Below are 26,555 nucleotides of genomic sequence, written 5' to 3' on the forward strand. Positions count from 1 at the left end.
AGGTGACGGTCACATTTTTTTTTCTCGAGAATGTTTCCGACGCTACCTGCGGCAAGTCTTTTCGCGTTTTTCTCAATGCCGTCCAGGAGGACGACATATGGTCCCGGCATGTCCTTGTCGTACCAGTATTCGGGAAGAGTGGGTTGAATTTCGGAAAGAGAGTTTTCGCGGGGGACTTTGTCTGGCTGGATCGATTCCTCCATTTCATCCCGGTGGCGTTTTTGTCCGCACTTATCTGAGAGGGTAGTATGTGGTTAGTCTTGGTTGTCGATGAGAGTTGTTCTATTGTGTCCATGTCGGTGTCCGGGGATTCGTTCCCGTCCATGGTAGCAAAAGCGCGAGAACTAGTTGAACGAATAACCACTGCACGAGGATCTGCGTGCGTACGTCTTGATCCTGTCAAGGTTCCAGTTGAACTTCTCTACACAGTAGCACTGTTCGAAAACTTGTGAACAAATTTAGGGAAACAGGATCTATTCTTGATAAGAAGCGAAGGGTGAAACGGCGTGTGCTTATTGAGGAGAAACTAGACGACGTTGGAGCACGATTGGAACTACAGCGCCTGTAATTGGAACAGACTCCTCAAAAATCCCTCCGGTGCCTTGCAGAAGAAACAGACATTTCCACGACATCTGCGTGGCGAAGTACCAAGATTTTGAACCTGAAGCCATACATTAGAAGAAGTTACAGAAAATATCAGGAGAGAAATTGAAGCAATTTCGGAAGAGGAATTGATGTGTGTTTGTAAATATTTCCTATAAATATGTGTATGTAGGACGACATAATTTCCAACACCTCTTGTAACAAGGTACGCGCTCATTTTAATAGGAACTGTCAATGGAATTGTACGAACTTATTTCATTACATAGCTAGCCAGTTACGTTACGCGGATGTTGCATCCAGTTTGTCGGCAGACCGCGCTAACCGCCGCTCCACGGGCGACTTGAACGTGAACGGCACTGTATTAATTTCGTGTGCAAACGCTCCATTTGTGATCAGTTTACGTGTTACACAAGAAGAAAACTGAAGTTTCAAACGGAGAGCGAAAACCTGATGTGAAATAAATTTGCTCTCCTTTCGGGAAAAAAAAAAAAATCTTTAAAATTTAATCTGCTTAGAATTATTTCTAGATCATTTATGTGGATCTTCGTAATGTTTGCTTTCGGTATTCGTAATATTTTCGTGGCTACGCTACGTAAGCTTATTAATACGTATACTATTGTCAAAAAAAATGTAATTTCGTTGGCGGTTCATGGAAAATCCTTAAGTTGAATGGGAGGGGGCAATAATTACTCAATATTAATAACCATGTTTGATTTATTGTAGAATTTTACCGAGCAATTTCAGATGTGTATATTTTCACTTTTCAAAATATATATAAGGGCCTCGCGGCCTTGAACCTGACTCCCCTTGATTTATAAGACGACGACCTTGCCACCACGCCATCGGGGAGGCTAATGCAATTTCGCTTTATTGATTTAGTTTATGTTACTTCCCTTTTCTGCCACTTTCGGCTAATTAGTCCAAACACCAGAAGCTCGCTAGTCCGCAAAATGAAACGCAGGGTGTACTATGCGGAAGTGAGGTTGGCATGTTCACTGTTTCACAGAGATTTTTTTTACAATATTAAGATTAATTAAATTTAGGTGATAGTGAAGATTTGGATAACAAATTGTACACTTAGCAAAAAATTTACGAAATGAAAATTGTTACAATAGGTTATATTTGCTAGCTTGTTACATTAGATGTAAAACTTACCTGTTTGGAAGGTATTAATAGGATTACGAAGCTGATTTTTAGATTTTGATTCTCTTTGGGAGGATAAATTACAATTCAATCAGCTTAGTTTTTATGTGTGATCCAGATATTTTCAAATTTGCCTCCAATTTTGATATTTTGCATGAAACTTACCATGTCTCTTTTTGCCAAAATCTTCAACGAAATTTCCCTTCATGACAACATTGGCCTGAGAAGGGTGGGCAAAAATTTCCAATCTCAATACAAGTCAGTTTATTTTTCTTCGATTCATTGTTTATTTTCCTCAACTCCCCAACAATTTGGACTGAACATGTAAGGAGATATTCACACTCAACTCCCTCCTACCACCTCTGAAAATTTTCTCGACATAACCTTAAAACTTTTCAGAGGTCGATTTATGGTCATTTTTGCTCTTAATTTACCCTTACAACCCATAAATACAAAATTACATTACTTCAAGTTAAATTGGATGAACCCATTCATGTAAAATTTATTTATTAAAAAGCATAAATTCCGAGAATTTCTTCAAGATCTATCTGCTCACCAGAAAGCGAGGAAGAGTTTGTTTCAAACTCTTATTACTGCAAGTGCAATACCGCTTTCATGAAAAATATCAAAATTTCATGGAGTTTTGAAAATATCAGGATCACATACTAAAGTAAAGCCGATTGAAGTATGCAATATTTTTTTTTCTTTAGTCATGTAATTTATCCTTCCAAAATGTCAACAACTTTCTTGTGCAACATATTATTGAAGAACGCTGGTTTTTAATTAATGAAAATTGTCAAATGTTTGGTATTATATAGAGAAACCACAATTATATTTATGGCACATTTTATTGTTTCCTGGACTATATTTTGACTATCAATCAACATATGATTCAATCAGGAATGCAGAATTTAGTGTACAAAGCTTGTTTCCATATTGAATGGTAATTGCGTATACCTACAAGTACTGACACATTCACAGTTTCACCATTATCCATCAATGAAAGATAGTATTTTATCACATAAAATGCTATATCCTGCTCTAGAAATATTGTTTCTATGTTGAAAATAGTACCAAAAGTTACAAATATATATTTATGTATGCATCACTCTTTCACAAATTTGACTATGTTCCTCACAACATGTTCACAAAAAAAGCGTATCCATATTATTTCTTTAAAAATTTTCTTCAAATTATCCTTTTACTTCATGATTTTGATGTATTCTATAAAATAAACATTATGTGCTGAATCTATTGAAGACAAGAACAACTGGGAGACTTGTTTCCATAATTATTACAATGACACCATGTCAACTTCTAGTTTTAAATCTCACAATTTTAATTTCTCTATACTTATTCATCATGAGGTCCTTATAATATACAATTCACGTGAATTCAGCCATTTACAAAGTACCTGTATAGAGGAGCTCTGGGGCCCATCCAGCTTTTAATCAACAGGTCCATCACCATGTTCACTCAGTTTTCTTCACTGTAGTGGCAGCTCGGTTGGTCACTTTTGTGCAGTTCAGTAACCTAGCAGCTACCCCTGCAACAACCGCAATGTGGGGGGGGGGGGCAAGGTGCAGGGGGCCTGCAATGTTCTCTCTTTGTGCTCCTGAAATTTTACACGATCCCAAAAATTCAACAGATAGTGTCACTTATTTAAAAAATGGATTTACAAAACAGAAACCTGGTTCCCAGTAACATATCATATGCTAAACTATTGATAGGAACGTATCCCCCATCTCATACCTTTATAGCTACTCAGTTTGTCGTAAACGTATTATAGTGTAATGGAATGTAGTACTTACGAATCCAGTAGAGTCAGTTGTTCAACCAGTCGATGCCTTACTGCTACACAACAAACAAGCAAACTTGATAATGCACGATCTTTTACCAGTAATATTATTTTTAAACGTGATAATTACAATGTAACTTCCCACAAAATATTTTCAAGGGGGCCCCAAGCCTCAATATGAAATTAAAAGATCCAAGATAAATTTCCCACATTGTCCACACCTGTTATATTTTATTTCAAAGGGGCTTAGAAATCCAGTAGGATGTGGAGCCCAGAGCTAATTTTCATTTTGCACTAAGGGCCCTCTTCTGCCATGCAGGGTACACAGTGTATGCGTTAAATATCACCATTATTTTGGAGGATTTTGTGAAGTTCATTTTTCTTACATATCAAAATTTTGTGGACATTTCTGTCGAACCAGTTCTTCTTTACCAGTGTGTTATGATTTTGTGATCTACAGTAGTCGAAGTGAAAATTCCTAGCTGCGACCTTGCTTGTTCGAGTTTGGGGATAGAAGGAACAAGGAACTAGGAAGGATCCTTATGTGGATCAACTTCAAGACAATGCAGTAGGTGGAGGAGGATCCTTATGCAAATTATCCTAACTGGGGGAGTGGGGTGCATTATTTTATATTCTTAGCTGGGGGAATAGCATTCCCCCCTTCCACCCCACACCCACTTCAAGCACTAACGGTCTATTAATAAAATGGTTCCAGTTTCATGAAAAAGTCTTTAAGAAATATCAGTGGTCTATCAAAAAGAAATTACATTGTTAAAATTATGAATAATAATATTGGGGTCCTCTAACACTAACACCGTGTGTGTGTCAACAACTTTTACAGGGTCCAGTCCTTCCAATCGGCATTTCATTTAGTGACAAATTTTCAGTGAATAGTCACTCTTCGCCACTTTATTATCTATCTCTCAAGACTGGGGTCTGCTGATAAGTTTCCTTGAGTATATTACTCACTATTAGTACTAGAAGCCTAATGTGAGCTGCTCTTATGTTGAATCTTGGCCTGGCGCAGCCAGGTGATGACTTTTGGGGCTGAAGGTGCATCCACCTCAAAGTCCAAAAGAGGAGTCTTTACTATCCTTTAAACAATTCCCTCAAAACAGTATTCATTAGAGACTCAGACTATCCTGATTTAGTTTTGAGAAGCTATTAAACTGATAAATAATTATAAGTTGATAACAAAAAATGGGAAGGCACAGTATTTGGGGTAAAAGGTAATTTATTGTACAAATGTGGAGGGGGTGGGTCTAGCTAACTACTGTACTTCCGTTCCACTCTGACATCATCTCGATAATTCTTTTTTCACTAAAGGGGCCCCCAATATTTCACTTGCATGGCGGCCCAGCAAACTGCACTACGCCACTGGTGAAGTTGGAAACTTTGCGATTTATAACAGCGTATTGTGGCATTGTAACTGTTAGATATTATGTGAGTTGGCACCTGGCAATATTGTTTACTATGTATGATAGGCAATAGCCTATGCAGTACTTTTGTTTGTTCTATGCTGTGCTGTGTTATACTTTTTACTACCCTGGACAAAAAGTATGAAGATTGTCATGTTTTTTTAGTGTGTTGTGCACATGTTCTTGAAAATATAGTCATAAGGATATTTGCAGCGAGTCTTTTATTTCTCGATCCAACATTTATTGGAGACCGTGGCAGGACCTGTTTCTTCTTTCTGTGGACCGGAGAAAAAGTAAGTGCAAATATCGGGAAAAAATGTCAGCGGACATTGATGGTCTCAAGAAAAGCCGTGCGGTTGCTAGGTCAGCTTTTACACGTGTTTCGGAGAAGAAAGCAAATGAGTTAGCGATGCAAACTCCGGACAGGAATGTTATTCAAGCAAATATCCAGTTGCTTGAAAATAAGGCAAGTGATCTGCATGCCGCTGACATGACTGTTCTTGATTTGATGTTGGAATCGGGTGCTAGTAAAAATGAGTTAGAGAAAGAACAGTCATTGTCAGATGATAATCAGTGTTTGTTCAACAAGCGACATATTGAAGTGTCGAACTTTTTGAAGTTGTTGGAAGGAAACTGCTATCAAGGCGAGTTGTTCAACGGAAGTAAAGAATCGAAGATTCAAGTTACCTAAAATCAAACTGAAGAAGTTTGGAGGGGACTTGAAAGAGTGGTTACATTTTTGGGGACAATTCAAGAAGATCGATGAAGATATACAATTCCTGCAGAGGACAAATTCCAGTATTTGATACAAGCGACAATTGAAGGTTCTCGTGCATGCCAGCTTGTGAACAGTTTACCACCAACAAAAGAAAATTACCCGAAAGTTGTGCAGTCCATGAAATCACGTTTTAGTCGCGATGATATGCTCGTGGAAGTGTACGTGCGTGAACTGCTAAAATTGGTGTTACAAAAGGTGTTCAACCGCCAAGAAAAAAATTGCTTGAGCACTTTGTATGACACACTGGAGTCCCAACCTCGAGCATTAGAATCGATGGGTGTTACCAGCGACAAATATGCAGCAATGCTGTTTCCATTGGTGAAGTCCAGTCTCCCAGAGGATTTGATGTGTGTGTGGCAGAGAAGAACATTGTCTGCTGCTGAGGAAAATAATGAGACAACACCGACCGGAAGACTGCAGTCATTGATGTCATTCCTGCGAGCTGAAGTGGAAGGAGAAGAACGAATCAACCTTGCAGCAGCTGGGTTTGAATTGGATGGTGCAGCAGTGAAAGTTCGGAAGAAAAGGTGTTCTCCACCACGTCAGCCTATTATCCCTTGTGCGACAGATTTGTTGTGTGTCAGTGGTGGTAGGGAGAAAAGTTGTGTGTTCTGTGGTGGTAAGCACAGTTCATATGATTGCTTTAAAGCCCAGAAAATGTCTCTCTCTGAAAGACAGAAGGTTCTAAAAGATAAAAAGCATTGTTTTGCATGTTTAAAATTTGGTCATTTTTCGAAGAAGTGCAAGGCCAATTTGAAATGTATTGTTTGCAAGAAAAAGCATGTTGTATTGATGTGTCCTAATATTTCAGACAAAGATAATGATTCTGACCATTATTCTGAAGGCAAAGAATCAAATGCTGAGGTAAACAATACACTGATAAACCAACTTGAAAATCCACATGTATTCATGCAGACATTGGTAGTGGATTGGTAACTACAACACGAGCAAGAATGTGAGAGTTCTTACTGACACAGGTTCACAAAAATCATATATATGCAAATCTCTTGTAACAGATATGGGTTATAACTCCATTGGCAAACAAAGGTTGAGACATTCGCTATTTGGTGGTACCATGTCTAGTCCTTGTAATCATAATGTTTATAATATTGAGGTATGTAGCATTGAGGGAAAATATTCTTGCACATTTGATGTTCTTGATCAAGATACAATATGTGGTGAGATTCCTTATGTAACACCAGGTGTTTGGTTAAATGAGCTGAATAAAAGTCAAATAAGGTTAACAGATACAGGTAAGATGAAAGGTCCAGTTGAAATTCTTATTGGTGCGGATGTTTGTGGTAAATTACTGACTGGCCATGTTGTGAAATTAAAGTGTGGTTTAGTGGCTGTGGAAACTCAGCTGGGATGGACACTTATGGGTAAAGTTCCAGGTGAAAACAGAAAATCGGATACAGCTTTGTTGGTATCGAATTTATATGTTAGTGAAGCCATAGCTGATCTGTGGGAACTGGATACCATAGGGATCAATGATCTCATTGCCAAGAAGTCTGTGGAAGAACACACACGGGCTGTCAAAGAACAATTTTTGCAGACACTGACATTCAATGCTGAAGGAAGATTGTTCGCCTCTCCCCACCAATAAAGAACTTGCAGAAAAACGACTTCCGTCAACTACACAGAAGTTGAAACAAGAACATCTGTTGCAGAGTTACGATAAAGTGCTACGAGAATGGTTGTCCGAGGGAGTCACTGAGGTGGTTCCAGAGGATGAAGCAGAGAATTTTGGCCATTACTTACCCCATCGACATGTAGTTAAAGAGAGCAGTAACACAACAAAAATTAGACCAGTGTTTGATGCTTCTGCTAAAGCAAAATGACACCAGTCTTTGAACCAATGTTTAGAACCTGGACCCAACTTGTTTGCTCTTATTGCTGATATTTTACTACATTTTCGGAAAAGAAAAATAGGAGTTACAGCAGATATTAAGCGAGGTTTTTTTACAAATTGCTGTACATCCTAAAGATAGAGACTACCTGAAATTTCTCTGGTGGCACGATATTAATACTGGAACAGTTCAAGAATTCAGAAATACTCGTGTAGTGTTTGGTGTTACGAGCAGTCCATTTCTGTTGGGTGCTGTTATTGAACATCATTTTGATCAAGCATTGCAGAGTTGTCATTTCGGGAAGGAAGACTTAGCTTATACAGAAGATACTATTTTAAAATTACGAGGTTCCTTTTATGTGGACAATTGTGCCACCAGTGTAGACAATCACGAAAATCTCCATAAATGTATAAGAGAATCGTGTGCAGTTATGGCTGAAGCAGGTTTTGACCTTAGAGGGTGGGAGTATTCAGTCCCTCGAAGGGTTGATGAGGACATTAGCCCTACTTCAGTGTTAGGACTCAGTTGGAATCCTCAAGCTGATGCATTTACAGTTAATTTGGACCTTGAAGATGCTGAGGTCAAGACAGTTTCGAAACGTGTGATATTATCTGTAGCACACCGTATATTTGATCCTATAGGTTTTACTTGTCCTGTGACCCTTCTACCAAACTTGTTACTTCAGCAGACTTGGGCAGAGGGTCTCGGATGGGATGAGCAAGTAAGTGAAGAAATAAGAACACAGTATTTAAACTAGGTACGAGAATTATCGATGCTAAAAGAGGTAAGGATACCCATAAGTTTCATGGGCTTGATTATGAATCCAATAAACTTAACTCTATGAGCATTCACGCATTCTGTGATGCTAGCAAAGTGACATATGCATCAGCCGTTTTCATGAGGGTTGACACGAGGAGAGGTGTTATAGTGGAACCACGAGCAAAACTACCTGTGCAGACCCGCGCGTACCCCCGTGAGTAGGGGAGGGGGAGAGTGGACCATGCTTCCTTATGGCCTGAGGTGGACGGAAGAAGGGAAAGCTGCATGGGGACATTTCGTCCCAAGGTTTTTTTCCATGTGGTCGATCTATAGCGTACAATTGACTGAGGCAAAGGCACGAGTAGCTCCAAAGAATAGTACAATTCCTCGGCTAGAATTCCTTGCCGCAATGGTGGGAGCAAAGCTAGCAACCAGGATTTGTGAACATTTGGGTTTAAAAGATAACTACATTATCTTTTGGACTGATTCTTCCATGGTGCTGACTTGGATTCGACGAGAAGGAGTTCGGGGAGTATTTGTTGGGAAGAGAGTTAAAGAAATTAGACAAAACTCTGAACCCAGTGCTTGGAAATATGTACCCAGTGAAATGAATCTAGCCGATTTTCCTTCAAGAGGTTGTGATGCAAGGCAGTTGTTGAGATCCTTATGGTGGGAGGGACCTCATTGGTTAAAAGGGGATCCATGTGAGTGGCCACCGGTGGAGTTTTCTATCAACAAGGAGGAAGTTGACAAAGAAGGAATGTGCTACCTTCATCAACGATGCTTAGTATGAAAGCTCAAGATGCTGATTCTAGATGGTATTACAGATATTTCTCTAACTATAACCAAGTGATTAGACTCATTGGATGGAGTAAAAGATTTTTATATAATAGTAGAAATTCGCACAATCATAGATCTGGAGATCTTGGTGTTCGCAAACTTCAGGAAGCAGAAAATGCCGTATTAAGACTAATACAACAAGAAGCATTCCGAGGAAAGGATGACAAATCCCTTTCCTCTTTGTGCACATATGAGGGCAAGGACAAGATTATTCGTTTGAAGACCAAAATTATTGCCAGACAAGATACTGAAAATTTCAGGTTTCCCATAGTTCTTCCAGCACAACATCCAGTTGTTAAATTGCTGATAATGTATTGGCACAAGAAAGCATGTCATGCAGGTGTGAACATATTGCTAAGTATTTTAAGAGAGAACTTCTGGATTCTTCGTGGTAGAAGAGCTGTACGTTCAGTGCTCTTGAAATGTGTTACTTGCAGGAGACACACAGCCAAACCAATTCAAATCCTTCCAGTACCAGCTGATCGAGTTAGAGATGCTAATGTATTTGAAGCAACAGGTGTGGACTTTGCAGGACCTGTTTATCTTAAAGATGGCAAAAAGGCATGGATATGCCTTTTTACATGTGCAGTATATAGAGCCATACACTTAGAGTAAGTTACTTCTCTATCCACTGGGATTTTTGTCCAGGCTTTTAGACAATTCGGGTTTCATGGTGTGGTGCTCTAATTGTTTGCAGCTTTCAGTGTTGCAATCCTCTTTTAAATAGAACCCCTGTGCATATAGCACCATGCCATGAAGGCACATTTAGGGGAGGTATGGGTAGGGCCATTTAGGGGATGTATGGGCAGGCCCATCACATAGAACCCCTCTCCAAAAAAATAAAATATGATTTTCACAGAATGTTTTGCATGGTATTATATAAAGTTCATTAGCTTGGATCTCAATCCAAGAAAGGAATGTGCTTGTGTGCCCCTGAGAAGAGGCTGCCACTGCTTCAATGCAAGATTTGAGAATTGTAACAAATAGCACAAGCAAACACAGGACAAACCCTAAAAAGTACAATTTCATTTCTTAAAAATAGATAGAATGAAGAAGAAAAAAGGCTGAAACTTGCATTGAACATCTTGTACCTGGAAGCTAACTGAAGGGTAAAGGTGGCCAGAACAAGCATGATGCTGATCACATCAGTGTGTGCTTTCATGGCATGGTGATAGCTTTGGTATTTTTACACTGCTGATGAGACATTGTATTCATGTTATAATTACGTTAAAACGCCATTGTTGTTTAGCAAATAAATCCACTTTATGCTCAAAAAGGATAAAAAAGGCTGACTTACAGCATAAAGTAAAATCTTCCTTGTACCAAACTTGAGTGTTTAAGGTTTTATATTTGTAAAATGTTGGTTACTTCAAATAATATTAAGATTATCAGAGACAACTATAGTTAGGCCGGTAAAGTTGTTGTTGAAACTTGTACATTTTTAAGACGAGTGGGCCTCTTCCACTGTTTCTGAGGAAGTTTTCAGTACATCCTTACCTTTCTAATGTGTTGTGTGTGTCCTGAGCAGGTCTCTCTACAACCTTGCACTTTCAACCTTTCTCAGGGGCTCTCTATACCCCTTTTAGATAAGAGGATTGTATTGTATACTTAGAAGGGTGCAAAATTGTCGTAAGTGCTGATGAATGCAAAAAATTTAACTCATTCCATTAGGTGAACACAACTGGATTTTAAGTAATCACTGCAAAACATTCTTCATTGAAAGCGTGCTATAGCAAATGCAATACACACACATTGCATAAATAAGATGTCCAAAGAACATCAGAAATTTACATTAGCTGTAAGAATCACGCGAGATATAAATGTTGCAAATTTGAGAAAAATATATAAGGTGTGCCATATTTATATTTTTCTGTATGGTTTGACATGGAAAACTCAGAATTGTAAACTATTCGGTGTTTAAATTATTGTACCACTTCAACATTAAGTCACAAATGTTTCATTAACTAATATAATAATAACCGATGGTACAACAGCCCGTGAGGGCCAGTGCCTATCTGCCGACTGTTGGCCTCACTTCCATCTGCCGAGGTGTGAGTTACGGAGTGGCATGTGGTCAGCACGACAAACCCCCAGTCGTTGTTGTAGGTTTCCATGACCAGGTTACACTACTCATTCGTAGCCCCTCAATTTCCTCACAATGGTGGAGGACCACTGTTCCCATACACAGGCCGAAATATTAGGAGAAAAGTTGTTAGCTTCCTTCAGGAAACTCAATCATGCACACCGTAGCCGGACCCCAAAGGTTGACACCTTAGACTGCACGGCCAAAGTGCATGAAAAAATTTACAATCTTTGAGTCATTGATGTTCACCCAGTAACTTTTATGAGTTCATTCTTAAATTTTGTAGTATTTAAAATTTACTTTGTAGAATGGTATAATTTTCTAAGACAAAATCCATCACAGATTAAGGTTTGTATGTAATATCTGTCATTATATGTTAAATTTGTAAACTATCATTAATTTTGTATCAGAAAGCATTCTGTGTGTGTGTGTGTACAATATGTTCATGCTCATAAAACACAATTATGTATGGGCCTCCCCGATGGCGCAGTGGTGGCATCGTCGCCTTGTAATCAACGGGTCCCAGGTTCGATACCCGGTGGAGGCACATAGTGGTTCAGATCCCATTTTAAACTAGGTCCAGTCCTGATTAGCCTTACTGTGCATAAAGTAGATTAAAACACCAATTCAATTAATGAATCAATCACAATTATGTATCAGTTTTTATAATTATCATTTCTGTTTTAGGTCGTTCGTGAACTTTAGAGTGACTTTTTAAATGTGCCGCTTGACGAAAGCTTGCTTTGCATATTGTGCACACAAAAGGTCGGTTTCCGGTGTGTAAGCGTCTATGTTGTTTCAAATGACTAGACTGGGTGAAAGACAGTTTACACACATCACATTCATAGTTCCTTTCTCCTCTGTGAATAGCTTCATGCTGTTTCACGTCATTTGGCCTCCTAAATGCCCTGTTGCAAATTTTGCATGAGAATGCCTTCACACCATCATGGATCAGTTTGTGTTGCTTGAGACTAGCTGAATATGGAAATGATTTGTTGCAAATGTCGCAGGTGAAAGGTTTTTCTTTTGTATGGCTTCTCAGATGCTCTCGCAGTCTCGCTCCGGTCGGAAATTCCTTGCTGCACTGGTCACACTTGAACGGATGTGTTAAGTTGTGTATTTTCACGTGCTGTCGCAAATCAGATGGTGCAACAAACCTTTTGTCACAGGATGTACACTTGAAAGGCTTTTCCCCTTTGTGTATCATTAAATGTTTTTTCAGATAACCTGAATCATAGAACTTTTTGTTGCATATGTCGCACTGGTATCTTCGATCTCCTGTGTGGCTTCTTTCATGACGGCGCATGCTACTCTGATCTGCAAATGTTCTTTCACATAAGTTACACTGATAAGGACGTTCCCCAGTATGTGTCCGTTCATGAATCTTTAGAGTCCCCGACTGGCTGAAAGCCTTATCACAGAAACGGCAATGGTAATTCTTCACCCCTGTATGTAACAAAATATGGTTCTTCACATCACTAACATTATAAAACGATCTTCCGCACAGATCACAATTGTATGGACGATCTCCTCGATGTATTCTTTCATGTTTTTTCCAGCTGATCCGATGGATGAACTTCTTGCCACACATGCTGCAGGTGTAAGGAGTTTCGCCTGTGTGGATTCTTTCGTGTATTTTCAAGTCACTTGGATATTTAAAAACTTTATCGCAAAAAAAACATCTGTAAGGTTTATCGCAATCCAGTATTTTCACCTGTAAGGGGTCTCTCATGAGCCTAAAATGAAAAGAAAATACAATGACACGGTCAGATAATTTCAAAAGTGAGAACACATCCACACTTTGAGTGCATCATCAACAAAAGTAGTCTACACTTTTATCTTTGCACCAATGCCACAACCACAAGTGTGCAAATTTTAACTTTTTCACCTAGTCCACCTACTGACTACTTATTGTTGAAACTCCTATGCTAAGTTATATGACCTGATAAATAGACAGTCATAAGGTGGTACACTTTTTACCAATGACAATATTTATCCAAAAGGGGCGTTCCATGTCAAATTATCCCTGAACCTCAATTGTTAAGATTAAATGATAGGCTGTAACTTTATTCTATCTTGTGTATTAACAATCTAGACTTGTCATTTGGATAAAAATGCAAGTATTACCAGGTGTATAAGCTTAAATCTGCTGTTTTGTTGTCAGAAAAACACATGGTTTGTTCATAGAAAGCAACAAGAAATTTGTTCAAAATACTTGCCCTCGCGAGCTACACATTTTGCTCACCTCTCAGGTAATTTGTGGATACCACGCCAAAAAAAGTCCTTCTCTTTCGAGGCAAACCACTCATCAAGCCATTTTCGGACGTCTTCATACGAATCGAAGTGCTGCTCACCGAGGGCGTGGCCCATCGACGAAAACAGATGGTAGTCGGAAGGGGCCAAGTCTGGTGAATAGGCGGGATGGGGTAGCACCTCCCAGTTGCGTGTCTCCAAGTAGTTTTGGACCAGTCTTGACGTGTGCGATGGGGCGTTGTCGTGGAGGAAAGTCAGCTTGTCATGTCTTTGTTGATAATCTGGCCTTTTGTCACACAGAGCACGGTGCAATTTGATCAGTTGTTGGTGGTAGCGGTGGGCAGTGACAGTTTCATCAGGTTTCAACAGCTCAAAGTAGACGATACCCTGTTGATCCCACCAAACACACAGCATCGTCTTCCGGCCGAAGCGATTTGGTCTCGAGGAAGATGTTGATGGTTGACCACGATCAACCCACGATTTCTTGCGTTTAGGATTCTCGAAATAGATCCACTTTTCATCGCCAGTCACAATCCGATGCAGGAAAGACTTTCTTTTTTGTCTGGCAAGCAAGATTTCGCATGTGTTTTGGCATCTCTCCAGCTGCCAATCGGTCAATTCATGCGGCACCCATTTTCCGATCTTTTGAACCTTTCCCATGGCACGTAGACGCATGGAAATGGCTGCTTGAGTAACACCCAATTGCTCGGCAAGCATATTTTGCGTTTGGGTATCGTCCTCGTCCAAAAGAGCCTGCAATTGATGGTCCCCAACCTTCCTGGGCCGATTTGCAAGCTTCTTGTCGCTCAGGTCAAAATTGCCGCCTTTGAACCGACGAAACCAATCCCTGCACGTTGTTTCCGATACAGCACTGTCACCATAGGCCTCCACAAGCATTCGATGCGATTCGGCAGCCGATTTCTTCAAATGGAAGCAGAAAAGCAGAGCTTCCCGCATATGCTCTTTTTCTGGCACAAAACTAGACATGCTTACCACAGGAACACTGTCTGTTGTTGTCTGCACGTGCTGACGATGTGCACTGATTCGTGTTGGCAGATGTCCAACTCATACAAACACCAGGTATGGCGTGCCCATGGTATGACATTGAAGAAGCAGTGCTCCATATAAAAGAAGAACCAGAAAGAGACAAGATTAGAAGAAGAACAGCAGCCATACTGAAGAAAGAAATGGGAAAACAAGGAAAAGTAGATAATTTGAGTCAAAAAGAAAGGGAAGGGATGAAGAAAATCAAAACAAGAAATGATGTGGTGATAGAGCAGGCAGATAAAGGTGGAGCAATTGTGGTAATGGAAAGAGAATGGTACGAGAGGAAGTTTGAAGACCTAAAAGAAAATGGATATGAGGAGATTTGTGGAACAGGTGAAGAACAAACTATAAAAGAAAGAATCATTAAAGACTGTAGGAGGAGTGGATTCAAGAAATGCATAAAGGAGACAGGAAGACTACCAAGTTTGAAAGGCTTTCCAAAGATACACAAAGAGGAGATAAAGTTAAGACCAGTAATGAACTGCAGAAACAATATTTTGGAACCCTTAGAAAAGAAATTAAAGAAAGTTATTGATGTGTTAGTAACACAGCAAGAAAGCAGAGCAGTTAAGAACAGTGAACAAGTAGTAGACCTCATAAAAGGACTTAAGTTAAATGAGATGAAGACGACAATGTTTAGCTTAGACGTGAAAAGTATGTTCCCGAGCATCAAGAGGGGACACGTTTTGGACATTATTAAAAAGAGAATGGGACAAGAAATTATAGGAGAATGGGATAGTGAAAGGGTAGTGAAGGCGATGGAAACCATTTGGAATAACGGTTACAGTATAATGGGAGATAAAATAATGTTAATGAGTGAAGGACTAAATATAGGTTCCAGTCTAAGCCCAGCATTGGCTGAATTGGTTATGAATGAATGGGAAAAGAAAGTGATAGAAAAGGGAGGTGACAAAATGATTCTGTTTTGCAGATATGTGGACGACTGTTTTGGCATATGGAAGGGAACGAAGAGGCAGCTTGACATTTTTGCCAAAGAAATTCAAGATGAAGAAAGAGGGATATTATTGGAACTTGAAATAGAAGAAAAAGACAAGTTAAGCTATCTAGATATATTGATGAAAAGGAAAAGAGGACAAGAAATTGAAACCGCTTGGCATCAGAAGAAGTGTGCAGCAGGGGTATTCTGCCACAAAAGAAGTGATGTAAGTGAGGTGACAAAAATAAATTTTATAAAGAATATGGAGGACAGAATCAAGAAAATATGCATTAAAGGATGTGAAAAAGAAGGCAAAATAAATAGCCTATGGAAACAGCTGGAAAAGAATGGCTATGAGAAGCAGGATAGACTGGACATAAACAGAAGAAGTAAGAAAACGGGCAGGGGAGAATTGGAAGAGAAAGAAAAAGAGGAGAGAAGGTTTGGAATAAGGAGTATGGGGAAGACCACAGAAAAGATATGCAAAGTGCTTAGGAAAGCAGGAATTAAAACTTACAGGAAGGGAGGAAGAAGCATCTTAGGAATAGCGAGGAATGCTAACAAGAAAAAGGAAAACAGAGAAGAGGAAGAAGAAGGGATTATCTACGAAGTAAAATGTAAAGAATGTCAGAGTGTGTACATAGGAGAAACGAAAAAAAGGCTGAAAGACAGGTTAAAACAACATAGGGATGATGTACGACTTAAGAGAGAGAGAAATGCAATATTTACACACACGAGAGAAACAGGACATGACATAGAGTGGGATGAGGCTAGGCAGATAGGAAGGGAGAAGAGAATGCTAGTGAGAAAATGGAAGGAAGCCAAGGAAATAGAGAAGAAAGGCGAAGAAGACACAATGAACTGGAATGGGGGACTGAAGTTAAACAAAGAATGGAAGAAGATGTTGGAAAGAGTGGAAAGGACAAGAGAAAAAGAGGAGAGGAGAAGGAAGAAAATTGAAGGGAAAAGAGCGTGAGATTAAAAAGTCCAACCACATTCTATATGGAAGTGTTTAGCCTTTTAGGTGAAAGTAAAGTTGGAAAGTGAAAGTCATCTGCTAGAAAGTTCCAAACAACTTTCTAAATAGTCTGGAGGGAGTAATGTTTGTGTATATATATTACCCTTCTTGTTGTATCTGGTTACTTTTGTACTTGATACAGAGTCTGAAGAAGACCTTGCTAGAAGGTTGAAACGTTACGTTAGTTTATGTTTTTTAATAAAATAAATTACTGCCTTGGTCAGCATATTTAGTTTTTCATAATCATGGAAACAAGGCTTAATGGAGTTATAGCTTCTTACGCTCACTAACACCATCTATGAGCAAACAGCAGATTTAAGCTTATACACCTGGTATATACATACTGCCCCCATCATTATATGTAAAAAGAAAGTTGTTCCGATAGTGTTTTAGTAACTCTAAGATTTTTTCATTATGGCTAATGTTCTTTCGATTTATATTCATAAAAAAATAAGAAAATGATATATTTTGGATGAAATTACAGGTTATTTATGGAAACATCATGTTGGTAAAATTGTTGGCAATCAGGGTGGATAAAATTTCACAAATTTTATTTTTAAATTGTTGATGATTTCTCTTATGAGGGCTATCCAGAAAGTCGCTTACGTTTTGGGGGGGGTGCTGCTAGGGGCAGGGCGAGCACTGCCATTTTGTGCAGGGGCGTCTGCCCGTTTAGTGCACATCCAGCTGTGGACGTGTGAAGTTCGTGTCGCTTCTGCTCTGTTCATAATACATTGTTAACACGAGTGCTCCGATTGAAAATCCCACCAGTTGAGAAGTGAGGTCGGTCATGCGATTTTTGTTGGCGAAAGACACTAAACCGATTGACATTCATCGACAACTGTATGAAGTTTATGGTAAAGATGTGATGAGTGAATGTGGAGTGAGGCGTTGGTGCCTCATGTTTAAAGATGGCAGCACAAACGTCCATGGAGTGGGGACACAACAGTTCAACAAAAAAAACCAAGAAAATGCTTGCAAACCATGTCTGCAAGAAAACTTATGGCTACTGTGATTTGGGATAGGGAAGGTGTACTGCTAGTCGACTTTTTGTAATGTTGTGCAACAATTACCACTGACAAATATTGTGAAACATTACAGAAGTTGCGAAGAGCAATTCAAAACAAACGACGAGGAAAACTGAGTGCAAAAGTCCTGCTGTTTCATGACAACGCCGGCTCGCACTCGGCAAAACCGGACGCAGGAACATTTACAGGCCTTTCATTGGGAGGTTTTCAACCATCCGTCATATATCGCACCAAGTGACTACCACTTGTTTTCCCACATGAAGACCTGGCTAGCAACGCAGCGCTTTGATGACGAAGCAGACCTTCAGGCTGGCGTGCAGAAATGGTTGAAATCACAGGCGCCAACTTTTTATGACAATGGACTTGGTAAGGTTGTTCATCGCTATGATAAGTGCCTAAACTTGTACGGCGACTAAGTCAAAAAGTAGTGTAAGAGTGTCGCTTCAAAATGTATATAATAAAAAATGTCTACTTTCACTTGTCTTCTCAAAACGTGAGTTACTTTATTTTCCTGTAGTTTACGGTTATTACAAGCATAACAAAACAGTTTTTCTTTGTGACGTTTCAGGAGAACACATGCTCCTTTCATCAGACATTTATGTTTAAACCGTAAACTACAGGAAAATAATTCTATAATGCAAGCAATGCGTACATACAATAAAAACTATTATTCATCTATTACGGGGAGTGAGTTACTTTCTGGATAGGTCTCATATTTAAATCAGACATTTCTCATTGAAGTCGATTTTTTTTTAAACACACTTAAAATTGCTTGTATGCTTTTTGGCGCCATACATGTAGATTTTCTTTTATAGAAAGGCTTTTTCTAGAAAACATCCCTGTAAAGTAACTGAACAGTTTGATTAAAGGAAATAATATATATATATACACACACACACACATTTTTCTCTTTCTGATACTGAATATATGAATCCACTATGGAAATGTTTCTTGAGTGTGTTAATATTATAATAATTTCAGTAAATTTTCTTCCAGTGAAAATAACACATTCTGGATGTACTCTATATTTATAACTTATATTTTTCTGTTGAGACTTTATAGCTGAATTTTGGAAATTTTTAATGATAGTGTGCAAAATAGCAGCTGCCATATTTACTTCAAGTTTAATGATAATTACACTATTTACGGTTTAAACATGATTAGTATTTTGTATATTTTTCTACACAAAATGTTTCCTGTTTAAGCCTATAAAAATCATTGAATTTTTAATCAAGAGTAATTGCGTTTACATATTACATTTCCTTTCATATGAGCTTCACCCCATCAGTACATATACTTGGTTTACTTCTTTTCCTTTCTTAGAGCCTAATGGAGCAAAGTCACAATACCGGACACCTCTCTGATTTTTGTAATATTTCGCATACTCACTAATTGAGGCCTCCTAATCACGAATTTGAAGTTAAAATTTGGGGGTCACGTGTAGAAATTGCAAAATAAGCTAAATTGAGTGGTCCGCGATCGGAATAATGGTTATTGCAATATTTTACGTTTTAGAACGAAATTTATATATTCCTGATATTACTACGACCCCAAATTTTAACTATGCTTCCCTAACCTAACCTTACCATGAATGGTTTGGGGGTATCTGTTAATGGTTTGTGGGGCTACCTGTGCATGGTTCTACGACCCCAATTTTAACTATGTTTGCCTAACCTAACCTTACCTTACCGAGAATGGTTTGTGGGGCTATCCATGAATAGTTTGTGGGCCAATTGCGATCACGGACTGATAAAAAATGTTAGTTTCGTAGCACTGTAACGACAAAATTTCCTCACTCAATTTAGCTTATTTTGCAATTTCTACAAGTGAGCCTCAAATTTTAACTTCAAATTCGTGATTAGGAGGCCTCAATTAGTGAGTATGCGAAATATTACAAAAATCGGGGAGGGGTCCGGTATTGTAAATTCTTACCGAGCCTAATAAACACTATTAAATGATTATGAGATTAATGTACTTTCACTAAAAGTGAATCTGATATCTTACAAAATCCTTATGTACATTATTCTATTATATTTTAAGTGATTTAAATCAGTGACTTCTTTCAAAAAATCATCTGATTTAAATCAATCCACCTTGTTGGTGTTGGCAATATTACCAATATACCTGTCACTGTTCAATACTAATTGGTCACAACTCCACATCCCCTATACGCCTTCATGGCATGGTGTAAAGCCCAGAGGAGCACTTTACTTTTTAATTTTACAGATTAATGTACAGTACTGATCAACAACTAACCTTTCAATTTGAATGTTCCTAGCCAACAGCAACGCTGCATTTACGTCATCCTCTGGAATATCTTCTAATTTTACTTTGGGTTCAGCAATGAATTGTCCCTGTTCTTTACTGGAGTTCCACTCACCAGTACCCTGTCTCAACGTTTCTTCATTGTTGCCATCCGCACAAGGCAATTCTTTATTCACAATTAAATTCAATGGTTCTTCAGTACTGTTCGTTTCACAATCTTCGTCTGTAGGCTCATTCTTTATGTTTACTGAAATATCACATGTGTTCTCGTTACATGGAACATTGCACAAAATCAAATTGGTACAAGTAGATAGAGTATCTGCACTTTGTGTGTGAGTAGCACCCCCACTCTCGATACCAGTTTCTTCTTCTCCTTCATTGTTTTCATGGTGTGTACCACTGGAGTCTTCATTTGTAACAACTTCATTATCTTCATCATTGCAAGGAGGCTCACTCTTTACATAGACAGCCTCAACAGGTGGTGCAACATCATTGTTTTTGGTAAGCATGATGCTTTAGGCTGGTCCACAGGAACAATTTATATGCTTTTTCTGTGTAGCAACTTCAATCACTGTCCAAAAGTGGAACTGAATCCTGCATCTTCATATCTAAAAAAAGAAAACCATAAAAAATGTTTTCCATGAAATAATTTATTAGCAGCTTAATAACACAGGCTATTCCACATAGTATATTGAACATGTGTTGCTCACACTTACCGTGTGACTTTTGTCACTTTCCAGACACTTACACTATAGTCTACCACTACTAACCACCATTTGCGTGCGGTGCTAAATCAGACAGGGGAACAGGTGACCTGCATTTGCCCCCTCCCCACCCATACCCGTCGTAATATAATACAGTAACCAAGTAAAATTCAACCCTTATTGAAATGAACTAAATACAGCTTCCCCCCAAGTCCAATGGCGCATCACCTCCAAATCATATAATTTGTGCCCTTAAACCATACCGTAATCCCCACAACGTATTTAATTACGACAGCGTGTCTACTGAAAGTAACTCCTTTCTTAGCTTTACTGAACACTATACTTGATCTGCCCCTCCTTCCTAAACAGGGGTGTCCATTACTCAAGACCACCCCTAAAATCGTTCATCATAATCGAGAATATATCTTGTCTTAATTTGTCACATTCACCTCATTCAAGCGGCAAACAAGCATCCTAGTAACATATCATTGCGATCGAAGCGAGCAAGAAAATCTTTAAATTCATTCCTTTGCAGGCTTTCAAGAATATTAATTTAATAGGATGTCAATACTTTCTTAAGATCCCGACATATTTAGTCTTTTCCAGGTTCCCCTTTGGCACGTTTGGGGTCGAAAACGTGTGGATATCATATCGTTAAATACAGTCTCCAAAATTTAATTTTCGAACTCTCTCTCCACTACAGAAATCTCTTGACAATCTGAGATTTCACCGAAGTTTCCATGCCAATTTTAGACTTACTGTTGATATTGAAGAGTGGATTATGCCTCCTCCAAAAAATTAATTCTCAGTCTCCACACCAGAATTTCCGCAATAGTCTGTCTAAGACAATAGTAATACACAATAATTGTATAATTGCCCTCAATTTTGGGTTAAATGCCCCTCAAACTAAATTACCCGCAATAATCTAAGACCTAGAGTTGGATACTATTCCCCCACCCGAAAGTTTAATTCACAATCCTCCCCCCAGAACCCCGTGTCAATTAAGGTCTAATATGTAAGAGTTGGATATTTCTCCCCCCCCCCCTTTCGATAATACCCTTAAACACTTTGTTTTCTTCATATAATGGATTAAATATGGTGCATTTAAGGTGTAAAATTTTTACATATATATTTTGGAAAAAGATATAAATGTTGAATTTTATATTATTTAAAGGGACCCCCCCCCAAATCTCGATAGCGCAACATGCACCATAATCCCCCCTGTTGGCACCCCTCCTGACCAAATAAACATACGATACATATGTTACAAATTGTCAGAAGTAACATACATGAAGCACGTTAAAATTTGGGCAATAACAATGTTAAAGCAAATATGATACTATAATGTAAAAATAACATTAAAAACAAAATTGTTGATGCGGAACAAAGAAAATAATAATAAAAGCAATTGATGAGTGATCAGAGAGAAAAAAATGTTTTGTCGAAACCTGTTTCATCTCTCTATTTGTAGATTAAGTTGACTTTTTTTGTAGAGTTGAGCATTCTTGTAATTCAAACGTCCTCAATGGAATAATGACATTCAGATGCCGAGTTTTTTCATGACGTCCGCTAGATTTGTAGAAATTGTGACAAAACCCGAACTGTTCCAAACTCCCTTCTCGGGAACAAACAAGGACAACAATAATTTGCCACTGGAAGAGTATCCAATTAATCATTTTACAGAGTTGTAGTAACTTCTTATAAAATGCCTTGTGTACGATTTCGTTTTTGTTTTCATTTCGGTTAGGGTAGGTCTTGGTTTGCTGTCTTTTCTGTAAAGTTCAATCTTCAATGAACTAAAAGCTTTCGTGTTCAGCCTGTCGATCATACAACATTCTCAACCCTACGCTCGCAACATTCGCTTTCTTGTCCTGCCTCTGCGTGCGCCTGGTCTTGGGGCTGTTGGAACAGGTGGATGCGAGCTGTTCCCTCGGAAGCTATTTCGCAACATTTAGCCAAGGCATTTAGCAGACGATTAACTGTAGAAGATTTTTCCAGTTCGTTATGAATGTCAGACGCAATTTTGTAATGAGATTAGGAAACTGTAGACTTACTACACTCAAAACTATCACTACGACGCAATTAAACTTTAGCACATAGCAAAAACTCGAAGGAAAACGAATTCGCTCTCTCTCGTAGGGAACAGCTATAGAGTTCAGCTTCCGTGGTGAGGGAGGTGGGAAGTGGGACTTTGAGGATCGTTTACCTTCGTGCGTGGTCGGAAATACTCGGCATCAGGCACTAGAGGGTGGAACGACGAGGGTAGGTGAAGTAAACAAACGTCCAGTCATGGTGCAAGTTTTCTTCGGCGTGTTGATTTCGGGAGAAAGAAGTGTTCTTATTATGTTAATATAGATAATTAAAATAGCTTCAATGGGTGATAAGTAGGAGGGAATAGCTTGTTCCCTCTGTTCCATGGAGGGATCGCCACTGCTAACCACATAATCCAGCAGATCAACAGGGACAATTTAATTAGTGGACCTTCTGTCAGGATTTGAAATTAGACTTCAATACTATTTGGCACTGTTAATCATTAAAAAATTTAAAAGTGTACTTCAACCCTGGTTAAAAGAAAAGGTCTTCTACAATCTAGAAGAATTCGAAATCCATCCCAAAAATGATTTAATATTCTAGAATGTATTGTATTGTTTATTTCCTGTTTTATGAATTATTGTTATGTATATTGCCACTGATATTATAATTGTCTTATGTCTATGTACCCTTACTTTATATATGCATATACTCTCATATTAGTATCTATAACATATTGTAGTTCCATGTAATCCCTCTCTCTATATATAATTATATATTTACATATATACAATAACAAATATGTAACCAATAACTGACGACATCTATTGCATTGTACAATGTCTAACGATGAATAAATATATTGTATTGTATTGTATTGTATAAAGAGACAAATATGGAGTATATGGAAGGAAAAATCATTCTCAAATGCATAATAAGTAATCGGTAACCCTCCAAAGTATGTGTTAACAGACATAAATAGAAATCAAGTCATATATAAAACCATGCCTAGTTCGGAATTAAACAATAGGAACTTGGGCTTTCTTAACTGTTGCCAAGTACTTCACATTGTCAATTTCTTGCTGATTTTATGAAATACACTTCCTTTTCATGCCCCTCCTCTAATATTATGAGACTTCCACATTAGTGATCAAGCCCTATATTAACCCTTAACCTGAACCATCGGTCTGACAAATGGTCTCCACCCCGAAACTCCAACCATGTTTACCCCTGAATGAGCCAAACAGTATCAGTGGCTCATTGAGTACCAAATGACAATGTAGGTTTTTTGTGAGGATACGCAGTCTGTGAGACCGGGTAGTTCGGGTTACGTCAGAATCGCTCCAGTCCCTAATATGGTGTTATTCTATTTGTGTACATTTTGTGCAGAGTTTTTGTTTATGCTCCCATCATTTTATTATTGTGAACAGTGTTTCCACGGCCACAGAAAGAAAACAAGCCATTTTGCGAGTTAGAGATGTCAATTTTGATGAACACCTGGTGTTCCTGATGATTAGACAGAGACCAATTTGTTTGGAATGCAGCAGAAAGGTATGCTTTAAGCATGCTACAAATCGGCAAAGAAAATCTTCTACATGGACTTTTATTTTACTAATCCTGTACAAAAGTAAAGTTTACAATGTTGTAAATAAATTGTTGGCCCAAGATCCCTTTGTTTTATTGCGATTTTGTCATGCTACGAATGCAATTTTTACATGATTCGATTTCGATTTCTGTTAACACATACTGCAGAGTTTTAGCGATTTCTTAAGATTTTGTTCAATATATGCTTTCGTAGCTAGGTTAGGTGGGCCAGGTTTGGTTCTCGGTAACAGTTTCATAGATCGGAGACACATTAAAATCGGATATTTTGTGTTTCGCATGGTTCGTACCTACCAATTGTGTATTGCGGAACATAGTTCAAGGTGCCATTATGCTTTTTACACGAAAAAAAACAACACAATTTTTCACATAAAGAGTAATTTCTTTGACTCCTTTTTTCCCTTCCATAACACAGAATATGACGGGCAAATCTTGACTACCGTAGTGTGCATGGAGTGTTTCCATTCACGGATAGCCCCACGGACCATTTCTGATAAGGTTAGGTTAGGTTAGGTTACGTTAGGCAAGCATAGTAAAAAAAAAAGGGAGTTCAAACACTGACAGGGGCTTATGTCATCAAACGTACGCAGCATCTGGTTGTCATAGGGCAAGCAAATGAAAGCATTGGGAATTGTGCATCGGTGAGATATTTCTCTTGAAAAATACATGGTTTTCCGGTTAAATATATTCCACGATGAAAGAAAATACCTCGACGAACGTTGTAAACCTTGGAGAAAGTCATTTCCGTAAGTAGTTTGTGTAAAATTGAAGAAATGTGTCTCCGATGTATGAAACTGTTACCTTGGTTCTCTTAGCATTAAAATAAAGTCCGGAAATGCATTCTACTAAGGTTCGGATTTTCTTCTACATTAATTCGCACTATTCTACAATACTTACAGTCGTTTGTCAATGAAAAATTGTCCATGGGAAGCGCACATGCTTGCATAAGGTAATTTTTAAGTTGCTTTTTCAACATAAATAACTTTTTTTTTTTCGAAATTCAAACAGTGCCCATTGCGTTAAGGAAGGTTCAAATTTCGTGTGACAATGATTGCCAAAATTCTATGATAATTAGTCTTCCTGCTAGGAGAATTTGAAAAAATTCATAAAACAATCAGAACCATTACCAAATTGTTTAGTAAAAAAATGGGTAACAGTAGTATAAGCCGGAGACACGTTAAACTCGTTACCCTGGGAGGGATGGGATATACAGAATATGTACACTATTGATGTAGGGAGACAACTGCAGTGGTTATTATACTACATTGTACATTTTTGTGCATCCCAATATGCTTTCAGTAAATGAAAAGTGTGTGCTAGGATATGGGACAATCACATACATTGTGCCCCTAAATATACTATGAAAGAATGTAGTTACATTTGGGTTACACTTCGTTTACCAAACATTGGTCTGTCGCAGAGAATTGGGAGGCATTGACAGATGTGGTCACTGCCCCTTCTGACAATCTGCGTATTATGTATTGAAAAAATAGTAAAATTTTAAATTGCAGTCTGTAACTTCAGTGTCACAATCATACTGCTTAATATCCCTCAATATTTTTCACGACCTCAAACGTAATAGCTTATTCATTAAATTTCAGGTTATTGGATTTATGTACACAATCATTCCGAAGTTACATGCTATCACTTACTTCGAAACCTTGGAGAAATAGTGAGTTTGCTACGTTCAGCGTGAGATGCTTGAACACGTAGCTTTATTATGTTGCCTCAAAAGCTTTTCATCTATATCCTTTAATTTTCGGCTACGTTATCGAAGATAAGCTTATCTTTATCTTACATAAACAGATCCCCTTCCGTAAACAGATCCCCTTCCGGATGCTACACGAAACGGAAATCAAAGTCACCAATCAATACTCCATCTACGGGAAACATTCAGAAGCTTCATGTTATTCTAATCGTATGCTTCTTGCATGTGGCGCCAAGAACGGGAATTAGATTAACTGCTTGATGAAATTCCAGTATCATCTGAGTGAAGGACGTCTATTCACTCAAACGTAACAGAAAAGCCAAGCAAAATAAAACAAAAATCGACTTTAATTCACATTGCAAGACAGCCTCATCTCAGAAGCTTGTTTGCTTTTATTTTCAAGTCCACTTTATGCATAGAAGGCTAATCGGGACTGGACCTACAGATTAAAGTGGAATTCTAACCACTATGTATCCTCCACCGAGTATCGAACCCGACCCGGGGCCAGTGGTTTATCCAGGATTTTTCTCTTGGGGGGGGGGTAAGTTTGGGGATGTTAAGAGCATAAAAATGTTCGCCCTAATTCAATTTGTTCATAGATGTTTCCAGAGATTAAACTACCCCCTCTCTTCCCTTCACGTAACATTTCAGAAGAAAATAGATGTTAAATGCAGGAAAAGATGGAAAATA

At 38.5% G+C, this 26,555-nt stretch overlaps 1 protein-coding gene across 1 annotated transcript; it reads right to left on the minus strand.

Annotated features, from left to right (window-relative positions):
• Window positions 1-2,609: 2,609 nt before the first annotated feature.
• LOC145987688 (uncharacterized) lies at window positions 2,610-25,968 on the minus strand. Its single transcript, XM_083122229.1, has 3 exons — window positions 25,810-25,968; window positions 19,812-20,428; window positions 2,610-13,008 (listed from the first exon to the last, which is right to left on the minus strand). The coding sequence occupies exons 2-3, from the start codon at window positions 20,327-20,329 to the stop codon at window positions 11,922-11,924; spliced, it is 1,605 nt and encodes a 534-aa protein (XP_082978355.1). The 5' UTR covers window positions 20,330-20,428; window positions 25,810-25,968; the 3' UTR covers window positions 2,610-11,921.
• Between the last annotated feature and the right edge of the window lie 587 nt (window positions 25,969-26,555).

The sequence above is a fragment of the Lepisma saccharinum genome, chromosome 5 (assembly GCF_977018435.1).
Source record: "Lepisma saccharinum chromosome 5, izLepSacc3.1, whole genome shotgun sequence".
In the NCBI taxonomy this organism is placed as follows: Eukaryota; Metazoa; Arthropoda; class Insecta; order Zygentoma; family Lepismatidae; genus Lepisma; species Lepisma saccharinum.